Genomic DNA, 17,952 nt, shown 5'->3' with positions numbered 1-17,952 from the left:
GCATGTTAGAAAAAGCCTGCGTTGCCGTCGGTGATTCTGGTGACAACTCGGAAAGAAAAAAATCAAACCGTAGAGAGAGCCTCCATATTCTTAGAGAGACCTGGATAGTAAAGGCCATAGTGATGAGGTCTCAGACGGAAGCGAGGAAATGTTATCAGACAATGGAGGAAAGGTCACCCGTGTTATACATTGACCAAGAATAGCAGGATTATGTTCATGTCTTCGTGTTCTGGGGATGGTAGAACTTGCAAGTGATAACACTGGATATTTGATGAGGTGATTTCTAAGCACAGTTTTGAAGGAGCAGCCTGGTTTCTCTTGGCTACTTAGAGTAAAACACAAGAAGAGAGAAATACTTACAGATGGAATTGTTCCTCAGAAGCAAAGCAGAACTTAAAGATTTGGAACGTTCTCACCCTATGCATACTGAAGAGAATAAGAGAGCCTGTTTGGGACACAACAGGAAGGGTGTGGCCATCTGGCCAGATAACCCTGTGATAAGGAGGTTCCACGAGTTGGCCGTCTAGACAGAAGCCAGGACCTATATGTAGTCCAAGACCATGGACAAAGGCCATTCAGAGGTCATCAGGGCAGCTCCCTTCCACCAGAGGCCCCCGAGTGCCAGGACCCCCGCCAGCACAGGGCACTGCAGAGACGTCCCACGAGGGCAGTGCCCTGCAGAGCCATGGGGGCGGGGCTAAGCCCCACATTGCCCCGTAACCCCATACTATAGACACTGATTCCAGCCCTGGGGAGCATCGGCCAGGAGGCCCAGGCACAGAGGCAAATACTTGTCATGGGTCCTTAGCAACTCCTTGATTTGTGGGCCCGTTTACATATTGTGCCCCGAATGTCCCAATGTATACATCTTGCACCTCAACTCACCCATTTTAAGCTCCAGATTTTATACTGGGCTATCCTTCTTCAGAAGGAAACATGAAATCAGGAAATCCAAACATATTTCAATATTAGCCTCCTGCAACGCATACTTAGGGAAGTAAACCCTTTATTTACAAGAAAGTCGTACACCACCTCCACAGCTCAGCAGGAATGGCTTTGAAATTAACCGTGCCACGGAGCGGGAGGGATAGTGTTCTGGCCCTTGTCTGAACTGGTACAAATCATCAAATTTGTGTTTAAAACTGACGCCCCGTGTATGTGCTCTGAGATGGTCTTTTGACATCCGTGAATGCTCTCTGACACACATACGCCCAGGAAGGCGTTCCTGCAGAATGGTGTCCCCCCCCACCACACGTCTCCATTGCCAGGATGTCCTGAATTGCCTTGCACACGGTGAGCATGCTCTTACAGCAAGACCTTCTCACGTTTAGCCCTGTGAAGGTGAAATAAGGACTGAATTTAAGATTGGTCATTATCTTGAAGACTGGGTAAGACAAATTTGAATCTGTCTTTGAATTTCAACTGCACCAGCAGGTTCTGAATACACAGCCAGATTCTCATTAAACTCCACAGTCAACTTCAGGCATAAATGAAACTGGTTGACAATTTATTCTCTAAGGAAGCCAGGCCACATAATTTTCTAAACACCCCTTTTCTATAAAATGTAAAATGAAAAAAGCTAATCTGAACGTGTGTTGAATCCACACTTGGCAATGCTTTATACAGTTGCTACAGTAAGTCGCTGACGTTTATTTTTATCCTTGTGTATTTGGTGAGAAGGAAACACAAAAAATCAATGGTTTCACGTACATGTAATTCTTAAAGTGCTGGGCTAAGTGACAGGGCAGGAACACTAACTAGGTCCCTGCCCTCTGTATTGGTGTCCTCAACAAAAACAGTCTGCAGACATGGGTACATGTCCCCAGGGGGCTCAGACCCCCCGCCCCCCCCAACTTGAGAACCACTGCCCTAGATGTATCGATATTTGTTGGTGAGAAAAATTTCACTGGAACACCAGTGAGGTAAGACAGTAGAAGCATGTTGAGGCATAATAGTACATATTTCATGAACTGTCTCCCGCCTTAGAAAATCCTGTTTGCTTGCAATAAAATGGCAGTAAGTTGACATTGAATAAGACAAGCCGCTTAGTTCCTAACTATCAAAAGCTAATTTTCCCACTAACCACAGTTTGATATACAAATCACTAGCCCGTATAAACTATGACAGAACAAATACACTGATTCTGGGGGGGATGACGGGTATTTTCCAGTTCACCGCACTTTTCATGTCAGTTCAGAGGATTCTTACTGTTACTATCTGTATCAAAGTAATTGGGTAGCATTTTTCATCTAAACAGCTCAAAAAGAGTTCTAAGCATTAACTTGTGAACTTCACATTATAACTTGACACACGGGAGGTAGAAAACCCACATAATTCTGTTTCTAAGGGTAGTGATTTTTTTTCTTTTTTCTTTTTTTTTTTTTGCAGGCCCCATGTCTGTTATAGTGAAGTAAGTCCTTACAGTTATAGAGTGTGTTTGGCTGTTTAAAGGCATCTAAGTACTGTAATTTCGCAATATGTGTGCTATGCACAAATTGTTATCGCTATGGTGCAGTGTTGCATTTTTGCCGAATAACTTCATTAAATAGCTGCATTGTGCTTGCAGAACGTACCTAGGGTCTGTAATTATTTTTTTAAAGGAGTAGCCAACTGATGATAGGGCCAGATTCGTTAGGGTGAAGGCAGTGACCGTAACTGTGAACAGCCTTGCTCTGAAAAATGCTCAGCTGCTCAGGTCGGGGCTACCAGGGGGCTGACGAGGTTGGGCCTGAAGAGGCTTGGTTTCTATCCTGTCGGCCCCGCGGATGGACGTGATCTTCCGCAAATCACCGGAGGGGATGCTCACTCCTGCTTGGCGTCTTTGTGGAGAGGGTGTGGGTAACGTCATGGGGGTCCCACACGGAAAGCTGAGATTTTGAAATGAATGCCTAAGTGGGGGGCTCGTTTGCATTGACCCTTCTTAGAAGGCTGAGAAATCTTGTGCAAGGGTGTCTTCATACCATGGCTTCATGCTTTGCTCTCGACACCTTAGTTCTGAATACCTGCATTTTCACTCCACACGGGGCCCAGATGTTGTGTAGCTGATTCTGGCACCCAGCATCAGCCTGGCACAGCAGAGACGTGCAGTAGCACCTGGCACGATCCCTTCCTGTCTCCTGCCAGAGTCCCTCTGTTGTGCTTTGACACCATTGAGTTTGCTCCTACTCCAATCTGAAGCCCCGCCATGCTTCTCGGACCAGCTGTCAGGGGCCCGTAGCTGAGGCCGCGCTGGCACCCAGGACCGATGCCCTGGCGCTCACGTACACCGGCAGCATGGGAGGATGCTGTTTCCCCACTACGGAGGGTCTTCATTCCTACTATGGAGAAGGGGGGCGGTACCTGCAGGTATCAGTAGCATCTGGCTGTGAAGGAGATGCAGACCCTTTCCCGTCTGTGGGATCTTTGGTCACAAGGAGCCACCGCATAAGAAAGTCTGTGCCAAGTCCCAGCAGTGTCGCAATACAGTTGTGTCAGGTCACCGCCCACAGAGGAGTGTCCTATAGAAATCACGTTATGCTGGTGACTGGGTCTCTCATTGACTTGCACTTCAGAATAAATCAGCTATCTTTAAAAACTTTTATTGGCGTATCGTTGCTTTACAATGTTGTGATAGTTTCAGGTGTACAGCAAAGTAAGTCAGCTATACGTATACGTGTATCCCCTCTTTTTTGGATTTCCTTCCCATTTAGGTCACCACAGAACATTGAGTAGAGTTCCCTGAGCTATACAGTAGGTTCTCATTAGTTATCTATTTTATACATAGTATCAATAGTGTATATATGTCAATCCCAATCTCCCAGTTCATCCCATCCCCCCTTTTCCCCCCTTGGTATCCATAGGTTTGTTCTCTACATCTGTGTCTCTGATTCTGTTTTGCAGATAAGATCACCTATACCATTTTTCTAGATTCCACATATATGCGTTAATATACAGTATTTGTCTTTTTCTTTCTGACTTACTTCACTCGGTATGACAGTGTCTAGGTCCATCCACATCTCTACAAATGACCCAGTTTCGTTCCTTTTTATGGCTGAGTAATATTCCGTTGTATATATGTACCACATCTTCTTTATTCATTCCTCCGTTGATGGACATTTAGGTTGCTTCCATGTTCTAGCTCTTATAAATAGTGCTGCAATGAACACTGGGGTGCATGTGTCTTTTTGAATTCTGGTTTTCTCTGCGTATATGCCCAGTAGTGGGATTGCTGGGTTTTGAGAGCAGACCTCACAAATCATACTTATACCATTCTTCCTTTGGGAGAAATGCTCTCTTATCTCTAAAGAATTCTAAGTGGATGATGTACAAATCATTTTGGGGACCATAATCCAGTTATGAATAATATCTACTTGGAAAAAAAATCTCGTGAACTCTTTGACAACAAACAGCCATGGAGTCTTCAGTTATCAATTGAAGGATTGGAGCTTAAGTATTCCATATCTAATACTGTATCTTTCCAAATAGAACACTAGCGATTTGAAAACTGCATTGCAGAATAAAACTTGCACATGTCAGAAGAGCTCCCAGAGCTCAGCTTCTTCTGTGAGAAGAAATGGTAATATTTTAAATGGCAATCTTTTTCGACTTTTTAAATGGAAGATAAAGTATAATTGGTGCCCCTCCCTGCCAGTGTCTCATTACATATCCAGGCCATGTAACTAGCCCATGAAATGTGCTACATCCTGGTGACATAAATGAAAACATCCCCTGAGCCGTAATAACCAGAGGAGTTTGTTTCTCTGGAAGATAGAGTGAAACTTTCAAATAATTCTTACAGTGTAGGATAGAACATCGTAAATAACTTACTTGCAACCTGTACACACTCAGGAAGTTAGACTTACCTGGACTTTAATTGTGTAATGACTTGGCTGTCTACAATTTAAGTGCCAGTATTACTCGGGTGAAGTGGATGGAGTTGGAGAACAATGATTTGTGCATATCTCTTTAAGGTCTTTTCTGATATCAATAAATGTTATCTTCTATTTAAGTGTGTCCCACTGTGCCCTTGAAATACATGGAACTTATTGTTATAGTAAATTTTTGTACATTTAAGGGATTTTAATTTCATAGTAGGGGACATGACATATATCGTAGGAGTGTTACTGCCTCCTTTCACAAGCTGTTTCTTTGTCCGTCTAGGTCCTGTTAGCCAGCAGCTTTGTGCCCATTTACGCAGGACTAAAACCAGTGGAATACAAAGGGCAGGTAAGATGCTTACAACTGACGGATGATCAGTAAATCCCGTGTTCATATGTTTCCTTCGAAAGATCCAATTGTACTCTTATTCTGGTGGCTCCAACTGCGTTTGTATGACTTGTTTCCCCATAGTTTCGTTTCTGTTTAGCAGAAAAAACAAAAAAAATCAAGTGCAGGTGCTGTGGTGCCCTATCGCCTGCACACTTACACACACACTGATAACCAGACACAGTATCTATTCAACACACACCAGAGTTAAAAGTTGTGTGATCAAACACAGTAGCTATTTAATACATAAACCGGAGATACGCATCTCAGAACCAAATGCAGTATCTATTTAACCCACACCAGAGATACGTACTTTTTGTCATCAAATACACTGTCTCTTAACACCTACTCAAGCTCAGGCACATATTCATGGATGATTAATGCCATTTGTGTTATATATACATGATATGTACGTATTCATTCATAAATGTGTACAGGAAAAGTGTTTAATAGCTGTCATTCATTCTTTCACTTTGAAGGCCCAGCGAAGGGCCTGTGCTCAGTGAATGCATGATCTTACAACCAAGGAACTGACTTTTGCAAATCTCTTAGCTAATGTGATTGGGGGTCTGTCTGTGTTCTGACCTTGTCAGGCCTTGTGATTTTCTTTCTCTGAGTTTTCCTGGTCATTCCCGCCCTTTTCTGTGCTTGTCATAGGATCCTTGGCCCAAAGCAGTCTGCCCTGGGACGGTTGTCTCAAACGGGCAGGTGAGGATGAGGTTGAGTAACTGGATGAGGCCATGTAGATGGACAGCCTAAGAGTGGACCATCAGGTCCAACTTGGACTCTCTTTATTACCTGTATGCATACAGTATGTTATTTGCAGTGATGGGCTTACATGTTGTAGGCTAAAACCCTCTTTGTGACCAAGTAGAAACATAATATACATTGAATTTTTTAAAGCAGCATAAAATAAACATAAGCTCATGGAAACCCAGGTGTTTTTTTGCTGTTGTTGTTTTGTTTTGTTTTGTTTCCATTTTGGATACTGCCTCTCAGAGCTAGCAGATACTCAGTTACCAAGGAGTATGATCTTTGCTGTCATTTGAAAATTGGAGAGGTTTCCCCTTTACATAATGATTCTAAAGTAAGTTAAGTAGCATTTTCTCTTAGAGCTGTAAAAAAAATCAACATTTGTTTTTACGTATAAATTTCGAATACAGATGCTATCAAAATCAACTTTACATTATGATTATGAACTTTAATTTTATGATCTGAAATGTAATGATTTTACTTCATGCTATTGCTTGATAATATATAATCATGACAGAAATGGCTAAATGGTAGATAATATATAATCATGACAGAAATGGCTAAATGGTAGAAAAAAATATGCAAAATGCTCAGGTGTTTCATGAGATTGTATATGATCATGAAAAGGGGATTCAGAATCCAAGAATCAAGAGAATTTCTGTTGTGATAGATAAATTAAGAGGTGGTGACTGAGAACGTGGGATGTAGGTATAGTAAGGAAGTGATGGAAAGGAGATGGGGGGGAAAGGAGGGATGGAATCAAGGCTAGAACAGAGCTGAGTCCCAGAAGCCTAGTATATTCTAAGACGATGCTGAACATTTCCTGTGTTTAAATAGTAATCACTGTATTATGAAGGAGGTATGGGTGGTAATGGCTCCTAGTTTCTTCCAACATACACTGTCCTCTTCTTCCTTAGTAACAGAAACCCAGTTTTTTTCTGGGCCTGTTACCGTGTAGCTAAAAGGCCACATTCTCCACCTTCCCTTGCAGCTAGGTGTGGCCATCCCCTTACGTGCTGGCAGTGAGAGGTAGGCCGAATTACTGTGGGACTTACAGGAAGGGAGGTTGTGTACCTTTTTTTCCTTCCTGCTGCCTGGAACTTAGATGCGATGACCAGAGCTCTGGCAGCTGTTATGAATCATGAGGTCACAGATCGCACCCTAGATAGAGTCAAATAATGAGATGGAAAGACCTGGGCCCTGAGTGACTTGAGGAGGGGGACCTTACCAGGCCACCTTCTGTATTTCTTTTACCCGGAAAAGTAAAACTTCCTGTTTTTATTGCTTTCTATTGGATGCATTAGAGTCCACTCCCATGTGCTGTAGGGATTATTACCCCCGTATTTTACAGATGAGGAAATTGAGTTGTAGAAACATTCATTCACTTCACTGAGGTCACCAAGCTTAGTAAGGGGGCAACTTTCCCAGGATGATCTCTAACGTTTGCATCTGCGCTGTGTCTCTTGCTTTACTTTGCTTTGGTCATTCCTTTAAAAAACCATCCCCCTTATTTTATTTCTGTCCCGCCCCATCCCCACTGCTCCAGGTGTATGACCGGAAGCCTAGGAATAGTTAAAGGGTAAGGTGTTCTCAGCTGAATTTCCTGCTATGTGATTGAATACTTAGATGGGAACATGGAACAAGGGCAGTCTCAATTAAACAGGGAATGCAGCACCTAGAGGTGTGAGAAAAAAGGGACCTTGGGAGGCGGGACACGGCCTTGCTGATGACTGACATCTGTGCACAGTTGGCACGTCATAATTACTTGTTGAATAGAATCTAATGTCTCCAGAAAGCGTTCGGTTTACCTTGGGTGTTTAATGAAGTCCAGGAAGAGGGGCCCCCGTGCACACGATGATTGACAGTGTGCTCCTCAGAGACCTTGCTTCCTGTCTACAGCCACACGGTGGCGACTTGCCAGCGCCCTTGTGTGCTTGCTATGGACTCTGTCAGGCCCCTGCCTTCCCCCAGCTGAATACGCTTTCTAGACCAGGTTAGTCTGTAGAATCGCTCCATTTTCAGGGAAATGCGAACTTTGCTTTAAATGCAGTGTTTTGCTGTGGGTGTGAGCTTTTCCTAATTCCATAAAACTTTGTGTCACGCTTTCTCCTGTTCTGGGTCTTGATGCTCTTGTGGAGGTCAGGTTTTGATTTGCTGGTTGGCCTTGGTGGTTTTTCTGAAGCGATGGAGGTTGCAGCAGCAGGGGGGCAGAGAGAGCTCAGCATCACTTGGGTTTGAGGCAGAACCACAGGTGTCCTGCGCTGCTTCTGCATGCAGCTCCTGTTCAACCCGCTGACCACTCATCTCCACGTCTGGTGTCACTTAGCTATGGAACATACTGGGTTGTACTAATACTTATTTGTGGACCTGATATTTTTATTGCAAAAAATCTTTTATTAATCACGTAGAAGTTTCATACCTTCATAAGATTTAAGACTGACTTAAGCCACAGCAAATAACAGCATGATTCCTTCCTAAACTGTCTACCAGTTGTTTGAAGTGGTACAACATCTTGGAAAACGGCTTGGTTTTCCTAATTTTTTATTTTTTGAATTTTTAAAATTAATTAATTAATTTTAAAATTTTATTTATTTATTTTTGGCTGTGTTGGGTCTTCGTTGCCGCGAGTGGGCTTTCTCTACTTGCCGAGAACGGGGGCTACTCTTCGTTGCGGTGCGCGGGCTTCTCATTGCAGTGGCTTTTCTTGTTGCGGAGCACGGGGTCTAGGCACGTGGGCTTCAGTAGTTGTGGTGGGCTGGCTCAGTAGTTGTGCCGCACGGGCTTTGTTGCTCCGCGGCATGTGGGATCTTCCTGGACCAGGGCTCGAACCTGTGTCCCCTGCATTGGCAGGCGGATTCTTAACCACTGCGCCACCAGGGAAGTTCCTGGTTTTCCTAATTTTCAAAAAAGTTTTTGTAGCTTTCTCTGGCTTTATCTTAGGAGACTGTTTTTAGCACCGTACTTATACTGGATATTCATTAACAATTGAATAAATGGAAATAAATTGAACTTCAATCTTATCATTTTTACCAGTGGATTTTCCTTCAGTGTACATGGCCTCTTTCCAGTGATTGAATAAGCTGTGGGAATGTGCCTACTTTCAGAGCACATTTTCACAGGTTCTGGTCATCAATGTGGAACAAGAATAAGGATTTTCAAGAGGAGGTCTTAACTGATCAGTTTTTGTTTTTGCTTTTTAATATTTATTTATTTAGGCTTTGCCGGGTCTTAGTTGCAGCACGTGGAATCTTTTTAGTTGCAGCATGCGAACTCTTAGTTGCGGCATGTGGGATCTAGTTCCCCGACCAGGGATCAAACCCGGGCACCCTGCATTGGGAGATCGGAGTCTTACCCACTGGACCACCAGGGAGATCCCTGATCCGTGTTTTTTTGTTTGTTTTTTTTGTTTCATTTTAAGACATAGCATTAGTGTTGGCAAGTGACTATTTTATTGTTGTTTTGATATTTTAATCTCTGGAACTGTGATGCAAATCACAAGAAGAGCTATAGGTTAGTTTTTTGCTCTGAGTTAGATTTCAAGCACTATTTTAACAGTGTATTGTATAGAGAGTATTTATCATGGTATTCTAGTCATTGAGCCTTTTGCATGGGTTATGAATTATTAATCTTTTCGTTATTGGCATATCTGTGGGAGAGAATTGTAGAATGCTCTGTTACTGTGTGTTTATATACAATTATTATTACAGTCCTTTGGCTTCTGTTTCTTCATGATTTAGACATGTCACGAGGATACCGATCTCAGTCACTGTCACAGCGCACGGCGGTGGCTGGCTGGGCGACCAGCTAGATTTGGCTTCATGGAACTCTGGTTATCAATTTACAGCTATGCTGAAATAGAAGCTCTTATTTTTCATCGGCTTTTTAAATTCTGCATGTCTATTTGATTTTTGAAAAAATAGGTTAGTTTTCCAGGGAACGTCTTCTATTAATAAATAGCACTTGTAGAATTTCAACTGCTAGAGTTTTCTGAAAGTTGGGTATATAGAATCACCATTTTTGAGCAACCTTCAGAAATCCAAAACTTAAGTCGGCAATTTACCAACAATCATTATTTAGTACAAGTCAGTGCTGCAGGTTTTCTCAACCAGTTTTTAATTTTTTAAATTTTATTTATTTTCACCTGTCACCCTTTCATTAAAAAATCTCCTATGTCTCTTGTCCCCTCCTGTGTTTCTTCATCCCAAATGGTAGATTCTGACCTGTGTCCTGGGGGGTGGGTATCTATTTGACATAAACACACTCCCTCTCCCTTCTCCTCCTCCCCTCTTCTTCCCTATCCCCCCTCCCCCTTTGTCCCTCCCCCTTCCTCCCTCTCCCCACTCCCCCTTTGGCCCTCTCCCCCCTCCCCCTTCCACCCTCTCACCCCTCCCCTTCCTCCGTCTCCCCTCCCCCTCTTCCTCCCTCTTCCCCTCCCCCTTTGGCCCTCTCCCCTCCCCCTTCCACCCTCTCACCCCTCTCCCTTCCTCCCTCTCCCCTTTCTCCCCCTCCCCTTCACCCTTCCTCTCTCCCCCTTCCTCCCTCTCACCCCTCCCCCTTCCTCCCTCTCACCCCTCCCTCCTTCCTCCCTCTTCCCCCTCCCCTTCCTTTCTACCCCCCCTTCCTACCTCTCCCCTTCCTCCTCTCCTCCCACCCCTCCCTCTCCCCTCCCTCCTTCCTCCCTTTTCCTCTTCCCCCTTCCTCCCTCTCCCCTCCCCCTTCCTCCCTCTCCCCCTCCCCCTTCCTCCCTCTCCCCCTCCCCCTTCCTTCCTCTCCCCTCTCCCCCTCCTCCCTCTCCCTCCTCTCCCCACTCTGTTTTGAGTCATGCCCAAAAACCTTCTGTAGGCGTGACTGTTTGTTCTCTATATCATGACAGCAAACAAGGTATGTTTGTAACTAAAATTTTTTTTTTCAAACCTCCTTCACTTCCCCTGGTCTGCTTCCCCTGGTCCGCTTCCCCTCAGCCCTGCAGAAGCAGCTCTGGTCTTCCCCGCCTCCACTGTGTCTTACAGTGTGTGAGGAAGAACAGTGAGTGTGGAGTGAATGGACCAGCTCCACCCCTTTTGCCAGCGTGCTTTCCAGCAGGGCTGGCAAATATTTTCTTTTTTTTTTTTTAATTGAAGTAAAGTTGATTTACAGTCTTGTGCCAATCTCTTCTGTACAGCAAAGTGACTCAGTTATACACAGAGACATTCTTTTTTCATATTCTTTTTCATTCTGTTTTATCCCAGGAGGTTGGATATAGTTCCCTGTGCTGTACAGTAGGACCTTGTTGTTCATCCATCCTATACATAATAGTTTGCATCTGCTAACCCCGAACTCCCAGCCCAACCCCCTCCCTCCCGCGCTCCCCCTTGACAATCACAAGTCTCTTCTCTGTGTCTGGGTGTCTGTTTCTGTTTCATAGATAAGTTCATTTGTGTCAGATTTTAGATTCCACATATGAACGGTATCATATGGTATGATCATATGATCATAACGGTATCATATTATCTTTCTTTTTCTGACTTACTTCATGCAAATATTTTCTGAAAGTATCAGATACTAACTACTCTCTGCATTGTGGAACATACTGTCTGGACCAGCACAACTCCTCAACTTTGCTGTTTTGTGGGAAAGCTCTGTGAAGTGGGAAATGTCATGGCTGGGTGCCAATAAAACTTCATTTCCCGAAGCAGGTGGTTGCCCAACCCCTGACCTAGAACAAGTAACCCTGCCAGCATCAATTTCCTTTTCTGTAAAATGAGGAAACTGAACATACTACTAGGATGACCCTCCTACCCAACAGGGTCATAGTAAAGGTCAAATTAAATGATACATGAGAGGCTGTTTAATAAACCATTAGGCCCTGTGCCATGGTATTTATAATAATTATAGATATAAATGTCTCATTCAGTCTTCCAAAAAAAGTACTTTAAAAATTTATTTTATTGAAGTATAGTTGATGTACAATGTTGTCTTTAATTTCTGCTGCACAGCACAGTGACTCAGTTATACACATCTATACATTCTTTTTCATATTGTTTTCCATTACTCTTTATCAGAGGATATTGAATATAATTCCCTGTGCTCTGCAGTAGGACCTTGTTGTTTATCCATTCTATATATACTAGTTTGCATCTGCTAACCCCAAACTCCCAGTTCTTCCCTCCCCTACCCTCCTTCCCCCTGGCAACCACAAGTCTGTTCTCTAGGTCTGTGAGTCTGTTTCTGTTTTGTAAGTAAGTTCATTTGTGTCACATTTTAGGTTCCACATGTAAGTGATATCATATGGTATTTGTCTTTCTGACAAAAGTATTTTTTTTACTTGCTTTTTGAGCAAAATACACTTGAAGCAAATTCAGCCCTGCATCGCGGTTCTATCGTGAGCATGTCGCAGTGTGGAGTGCACACCCAGGCACACACTGGGTGCTGTGGAAAGACTTGCTAGATGAACAAATAAGCCCTTTCAGCTCAAGTGCCCACCTCAGGTTTTAAAGTTTCCTCTTTAATTATGTAACAAGAGTTGCTGGAATTCGTGAGCCTCGCATGTACCCATAACATGTCATGTGTAAGGCAGAGGTTGACACGTACTGACAGATGAATACCCTGCCGGGCTTGGGTGTGACAGGTGCCATTACCCTTTAGAATAACTGCATTAGCTCTGGTTTCCAGTGCTGTCACCCTCAGAGGACAGTCACACTAGACCCCCTACCCCACCATGGGGCACGAGATTTTCTTCTCTACTGAGCAGTTGTGTCTTCACAAGTCTCTGGGCTTAGGCAGTGGACCTTACCATGGAGCACGTTTACAATATGGGAATCAAGGGTATTAGGACAAGTGACAACAACTGCGGGGACAGAAGCAAGTTTGATTTATTTATTTATTTATTTATTTATTTATTTTTGCGGTACGCGGGCCTCTCACTGTTGGGGCCCCTCCCGTTGCGGAGCACAGGCTCCGGACACGCAGGCTCAGCGGCCATGGCTCACGGGCCCAGCCGCTCCGCGGCATGTGGGATCTTCCAGGACCGGGGTATGAACCTGCGTCCCCTGCATCGGAGGCGGACTCTCAACCACTGCGCCACGAGGGAAGCCCGCGAGTTTGATTTTTGAAACACGTTTTGCCCGGGAATTTTTTTTTTTTTTTTTTTTTTAACGTCTTTGGGCATTCCCTTTCCTTTGAGAATGATGGTGCTAGGTACTGAAACTAACCAACACAGGGCAACGCTACCCTGGGAAGACCCATGAGGAAAATTTTGGAATCCTAGGACTCATGGCAGTAATTCCCAGCTTATGGAGAGCTGTCCACGAGGTGGGAATGGGGGACTGACCTGGAGGAATGTACTGCAAACAGTCAGAATCATGGCCAGGAGTATATAAAATGCAGAATTTTAAACCGTCTGTACCACATGCAGTATATTTCCATGGAGGAATGTTGGCTGCTGTTGGCGTCGTTTCCAGCAGTTTTGCTAGAATCTGAGTGCCCGAGTGTGTGTGTGTGGTTGTTGGGAGTGATACAGCTCAGGAGAGCATGAGCCAGAAGTAAGATGCACTCTGCATTTAGAACTGAGCTGGTGGGGTTAGGGTGACAGAGGAGTCAGTAACGCTGAAGACTGAATCAAGTCATTGGATAAGCTGTATGTTTTCCCTAGTCATTTATCCAATCACAATAAGCTAACAAGAGCAAACGAAACTTGGAAAAAAAGATTTTCATGTCCCTGAAACCTCAGTCATTAGCCCTATGGTAGATTAGAACACTTTGCAATTTAATGAGCCAGACTGCCCTTCTTTTCCTTAAGTTGAATAAATCAGGTGAGCTCTCAGTTAAGTTATATGACCCTTGGTACATATTTTTAATTTCCCTTGATGAAACCTATATGAATTTTTACATCATTGGTGAGATGTTCTACTGAGGATAAGAAAGGTAATTTTGGCAGGTGTCTTTTTGTTCTCTCTCTAGGTACTATCCTATTCCAGAAATCGGTGTCTACACCCAAAGCAATCAGGGAAGGAAAAAAAAGCTCCAGGTCAATAAGGCACAGAACCAGATATCTGGGGGCCTTCTCACTACAAACCTCCCTTTTTTAGACTGTGTTTGTATAGTCGTGTGCGTGTGTATATATGTATGCATATATCCACATACACGTATTATACACAAACAAATATGTGTGCTCTATAATAAACATAATTATATGTGTTTTGTTCTTTTAAAAATAATGACAATAAGCAAATTATCTAGGCCAGGTTCATTTTAATCTAATCTATTTATGTTTTCTGCTCCACCAAAATGCAGTTCCCTCAATAGAAATTTTCAACACATTTTCACCTTTTATTTACTTACTTTTATTCCCTCTGCGGGGAGTTGGTGGCTGGCTGAGGCCTTTGTAAACTATGCTGTACTGATCATTTAGTAACCAGCTCTAGAAATCAAAACAAGAAAGATTTAAAAAAGACATGTTAGAAAAGAGGAATGAACAGTTTTAACTGAGTTAAGGATGCTTTATTTTATTTTTTTATTTTTAAAATTTTTGGCTGTGTTGGATCTTCGTTGCTGGGCGTGGGCTTTCTCTAGTTCCGGGGAGCAGGGGCTACTCTTCGTTGTGGTGCGCGGGCTCAGTAGTTGCAGCTCATGGGCTTCAGTAGTTGCAGCACGTGGGCTTCAGTAGTTGCGGCACATGGGCTCAGTAGTTGTGGTGCATGGGCTTAGTTGCTCCGTGGCATGTGGGATCTTCCTGGACTAGGGATCAAACCCCTGTCCCCTGCATTAGCAGGTGGATTCTTAACCACTGCGCCACCAGGGAAGCCCCAGGATGCTTTATTCTAACTGGTTTCTTGCTCATCAGCCCACCTTCTTGCTTTCTCCACAAAAGCTTCTTCTGTGCAGCATTCTCCACACTTTCCAGCCCCCCCTTTTTTTTCTCACATCACCTGCAGGGTATTTCCAATTCAGATACAGCTGGGAGCATTTGAACTTCAGTGTTGCATGTTTGCTTATTTATTTATTGTTAGAGCGGATTCGGTTAACATGTGGGCTCAAGGAAAGATGGAGACTCTTTTGCCTTGAAACAACGTAAGGAGTATTATCTTTGTGTTTCTTCAATCCTTTCCCAGTGTACAATTCTGCACAAGCCTCTAGAAGCTTCTCTGACCTGCTCTGTCCATGCCTTTCCTTCAGGCTTGGGTCTGAACGCACAGAATCTCTTCTGAGTAATGTTCCTGTTTAACACAGCACCTCTCCTCCCCAGTTCTTCAAGGCTTGAAGACGTTACATACTCAGGAACCGCTTTGGAAATGGAAGGATTTCTGGCGGTTCTATTTATTTTTAAGTTTGCTACAGAAAATGCCGATTTCCAGTTCTTAGGATAAAAGTAGAACCTCCTGGGACTTCCCTGGCAGTCCAGTGGTTAAGACTCTGCGCTTCCACTGCAGGGGGGCACAGGTTCCATCCCTAGTCGGGGAACTAAGATCCCACAAGCCACAGCAGCACAAACTCCTGTTTTGGGGACGGTTTGCTCAGTGTCAGAGTAAACCTGGCTTTGCATTCTGATTAGATAATGAATCCCAGCCTAATTACACATGGCTTCTTATGCAAGCACCGTCATCAGTAAAAATTTAGGTACTTCTTATGTGAAATGATCTACTTAAAGCTTTTAAACAATTGGAGAGACTTCCTGATTCCGTTCAGGGTTCTTATTATATGGGTTAATGATATGCATACAAAGATTTGCTTTGCTTCCAAAACAAATCTAATCTGACGGGTCCTGATAAATCGTAAGTTAAGGGCGTTCCCAAGGCATGCCTTGTTAGAAGGAAAGAGTCCTTTTGGGGAAATGCATGCTCGTTTTCTTCACGTGGGAGGGATGTTGTCGACAGGTGCTGATGAGCCATGTGCTTTCCACAGAAATGGGTAGACGGATGCTTTACCAACAGCCTGCCCCTCCTGCCTGTAGGCCGGACAGTGACCGTCTCAGCATTCAGCGGGAGAGTGGACATCTCCCCGCAGGACGAAGGGCAGCTGGATTTCTATGTGACCATAGCCAAGCAGCACATACTGGTGAGTAATGATGTTCACTGATAACTGCAGACTCCTCATCTCCGAAAACTTTCCACATGCTTCCAGAACTTTGGCAACTCAGTTTTATGTACAAATTGCATAAATATTTTAAATAATCTACATGTGTCATGCATATGGACATGCCTGTTACTATCAACAGTCTATTTGTGAAACATTTTCCATTTCTTCACTTATTTTTCAGGTCAGTATACTGGGCAGGATTTCAGTGCACTTTTAAATTAGATCACTTAATTGTTTTAAAAGATGGCAGGAATTAAGTAGGTAAGATAAAAACTTAGGACCTAACAGAATAACTTACATAAAAATGTAGATTCCCTTAATCTCGTCGAATAGCTCTCAACAGGAGGTGATATCGTATGCAGGAGACACTGGCAGTGTCTGGAGACGGTTTTGGTCATCACGTCTGGGGTGTGTGCTGGCATCTAGTGGGTGGAGCCCGGGAAGGCTACTCAGCATCCTACAGTGCACAGGACGGCCCCACCACAAAGAAGCATCTGGCCCAAAACGTCAGTGGTCCCCAGGCTGAGAAACCCTCATGCAGTGTATGGGTGGGGGTGAATTATTAAATTTCATTTTCTTCCTCCTGATTTTTTTTTACATTGCTAATAGCATCTATGATAAGAAAGCTTCGGTTACAGAGATGATGTCCATTTACCTGTACCGTAATATCCTCCAGCTTCCATTTGTCTTTCTATCCTAGCTGTCCACGGCAAACCTGGTGAGGCTTCACCAAGCCCTTTTCCCACCAAGCGAGACGATAATGGAATCACTATATCGTCGTGGCTTTGATGACGCCATCAAGTTTTTACTTAAAGAAAGTTGGTTTGAATACAACGCTTAAAACTTTACAACGCAAAGCACATTTCAGACCGTTCTTGATGGAGGTCTCTAATCCTTTTTTAAAAGCCTATCATAACTCTCTATCTGTTTTGTTATTAGTTTTTGTAATATTTGTAAGTTTTAAATCATTACTTGGTGCAAGGAAATGAGGCATTTTGGTTGAATTTGGCAGCGTCATTAAGAAGGTTACACTCAGGTGATAAGGAATCGTTGTAAGAGAACCACCACATCCTTTGAAAGCCCGCTGGGAATGTAAGGGGTTCTCTGGGGAAACCGTGGAATGCTGGAAATGAGGTTCGCGGTGCACACATTCTCTGCACGGATAACGTGGCAGCACCCTTCAGACGTGAAGCACGGGCGTTTCCAGGAGACACCGGTGTCCTGTGGTTCCAGAATGGAAGGAAGCATGTTCTCAGGCTGCACCCCACTCCCTCTCAGGTGGGCCAGGAGGGATGTGAGAAATAGCCAGCATCACGAAAGGCCTTTAACAAGGGGTGGAGCAACAAAGGCTTGCTTTTCCTAGGTGTGTACAGTTGTTCCTGGGGTGGAGGTAGAAAGGTGAATAGCAGAGAGTAACCGGAAGCCCAGAGTTTGAAATTAGGTATGTCTTCCTTAGCCCTCGCCCTCCGGAAACCTGCTCGCCAGCTCACGTCATTGTCAGGCTCTTCTGACGCCTCCCTGTCCTTAATATTCTCTGTCCTTATCTCCCCAGCTCTTTCTCTGTCCTGGTTTCTCTGTCTTTCTCTCCCTATTCCTTCAAGGCCATACTTCACCAAGTGTTCAGTCATTACTCTGTGTACCAGACATAGGTACTCTAAGAACTTAAATGGATAAGATACTACTAGACACGAAGAGCCAAGTCAACCAAGTAGCCTAGCAAATAACAATTCAGTCCAGAATCATCATTCCTTCATTATTTTTAAATCATGCTATACCGACCCCAGGTCTTCCATTTTTTGAGTAGTTGTCCTGTCACTTGAGGACTCATGTGTAGGTTTACACTGACTCATGTACACCCGTCTTAAATCTTAACTCGTTTTTATGGTGCTTTCCCAAGCATGA

The 17,952-nt window shown here is 43.8% G+C and overlaps 1 protein-coding gene across 2 annotated transcripts in view; it reads left to right on the top strand.

Moving 5' to 3' along the window:
* The window catches only part of LOC309817723 (patatin-like phospholipase domain-containing protein 4), a 28,797-nt gene extending 11,770 nt beyond the window's left edge, over positions 1–17,027 (top strand). For both annotated transcript variants that reach the window (XM_082646992.1, XM_082646993.1), the window contains 3 exons: positions 5,140–5,205; positions 15,877–16,029; positions 16,751–17,027. In XM_082646992.1, coding sequence (XP_082503118.1) covers positions 5,140–5,205; positions 15,877–16,029; positions 16,751–16,891 — 360 coding nt within the window. In that variant the 3' untranslated portion in view covers positions 16,892–17,027. The remainder of the gene's footprint in view (positions 1–5,139; positions 5,206–15,876; positions 16,030–16,750) is intronic.
* The last annotated feature ends 925 nt before the right edge of the window (positions 17,028–17,952 follow it).

Source organism: Grampus griseus (genome assembly GCF_964374135.1).
Source record: "Grampus griseus genome assembly, chromosome: Y".
Classification (NCBI taxonomy): Eukaryota; Metazoa; Chordata; class Mammalia; order Artiodactyla; family Delphinidae; genus Grampus; species Grampus griseus.
Note: the sequence above shows the minus strand (reverse complement) of the source record. Positions and strands in the feature narration are given on the sequence as shown.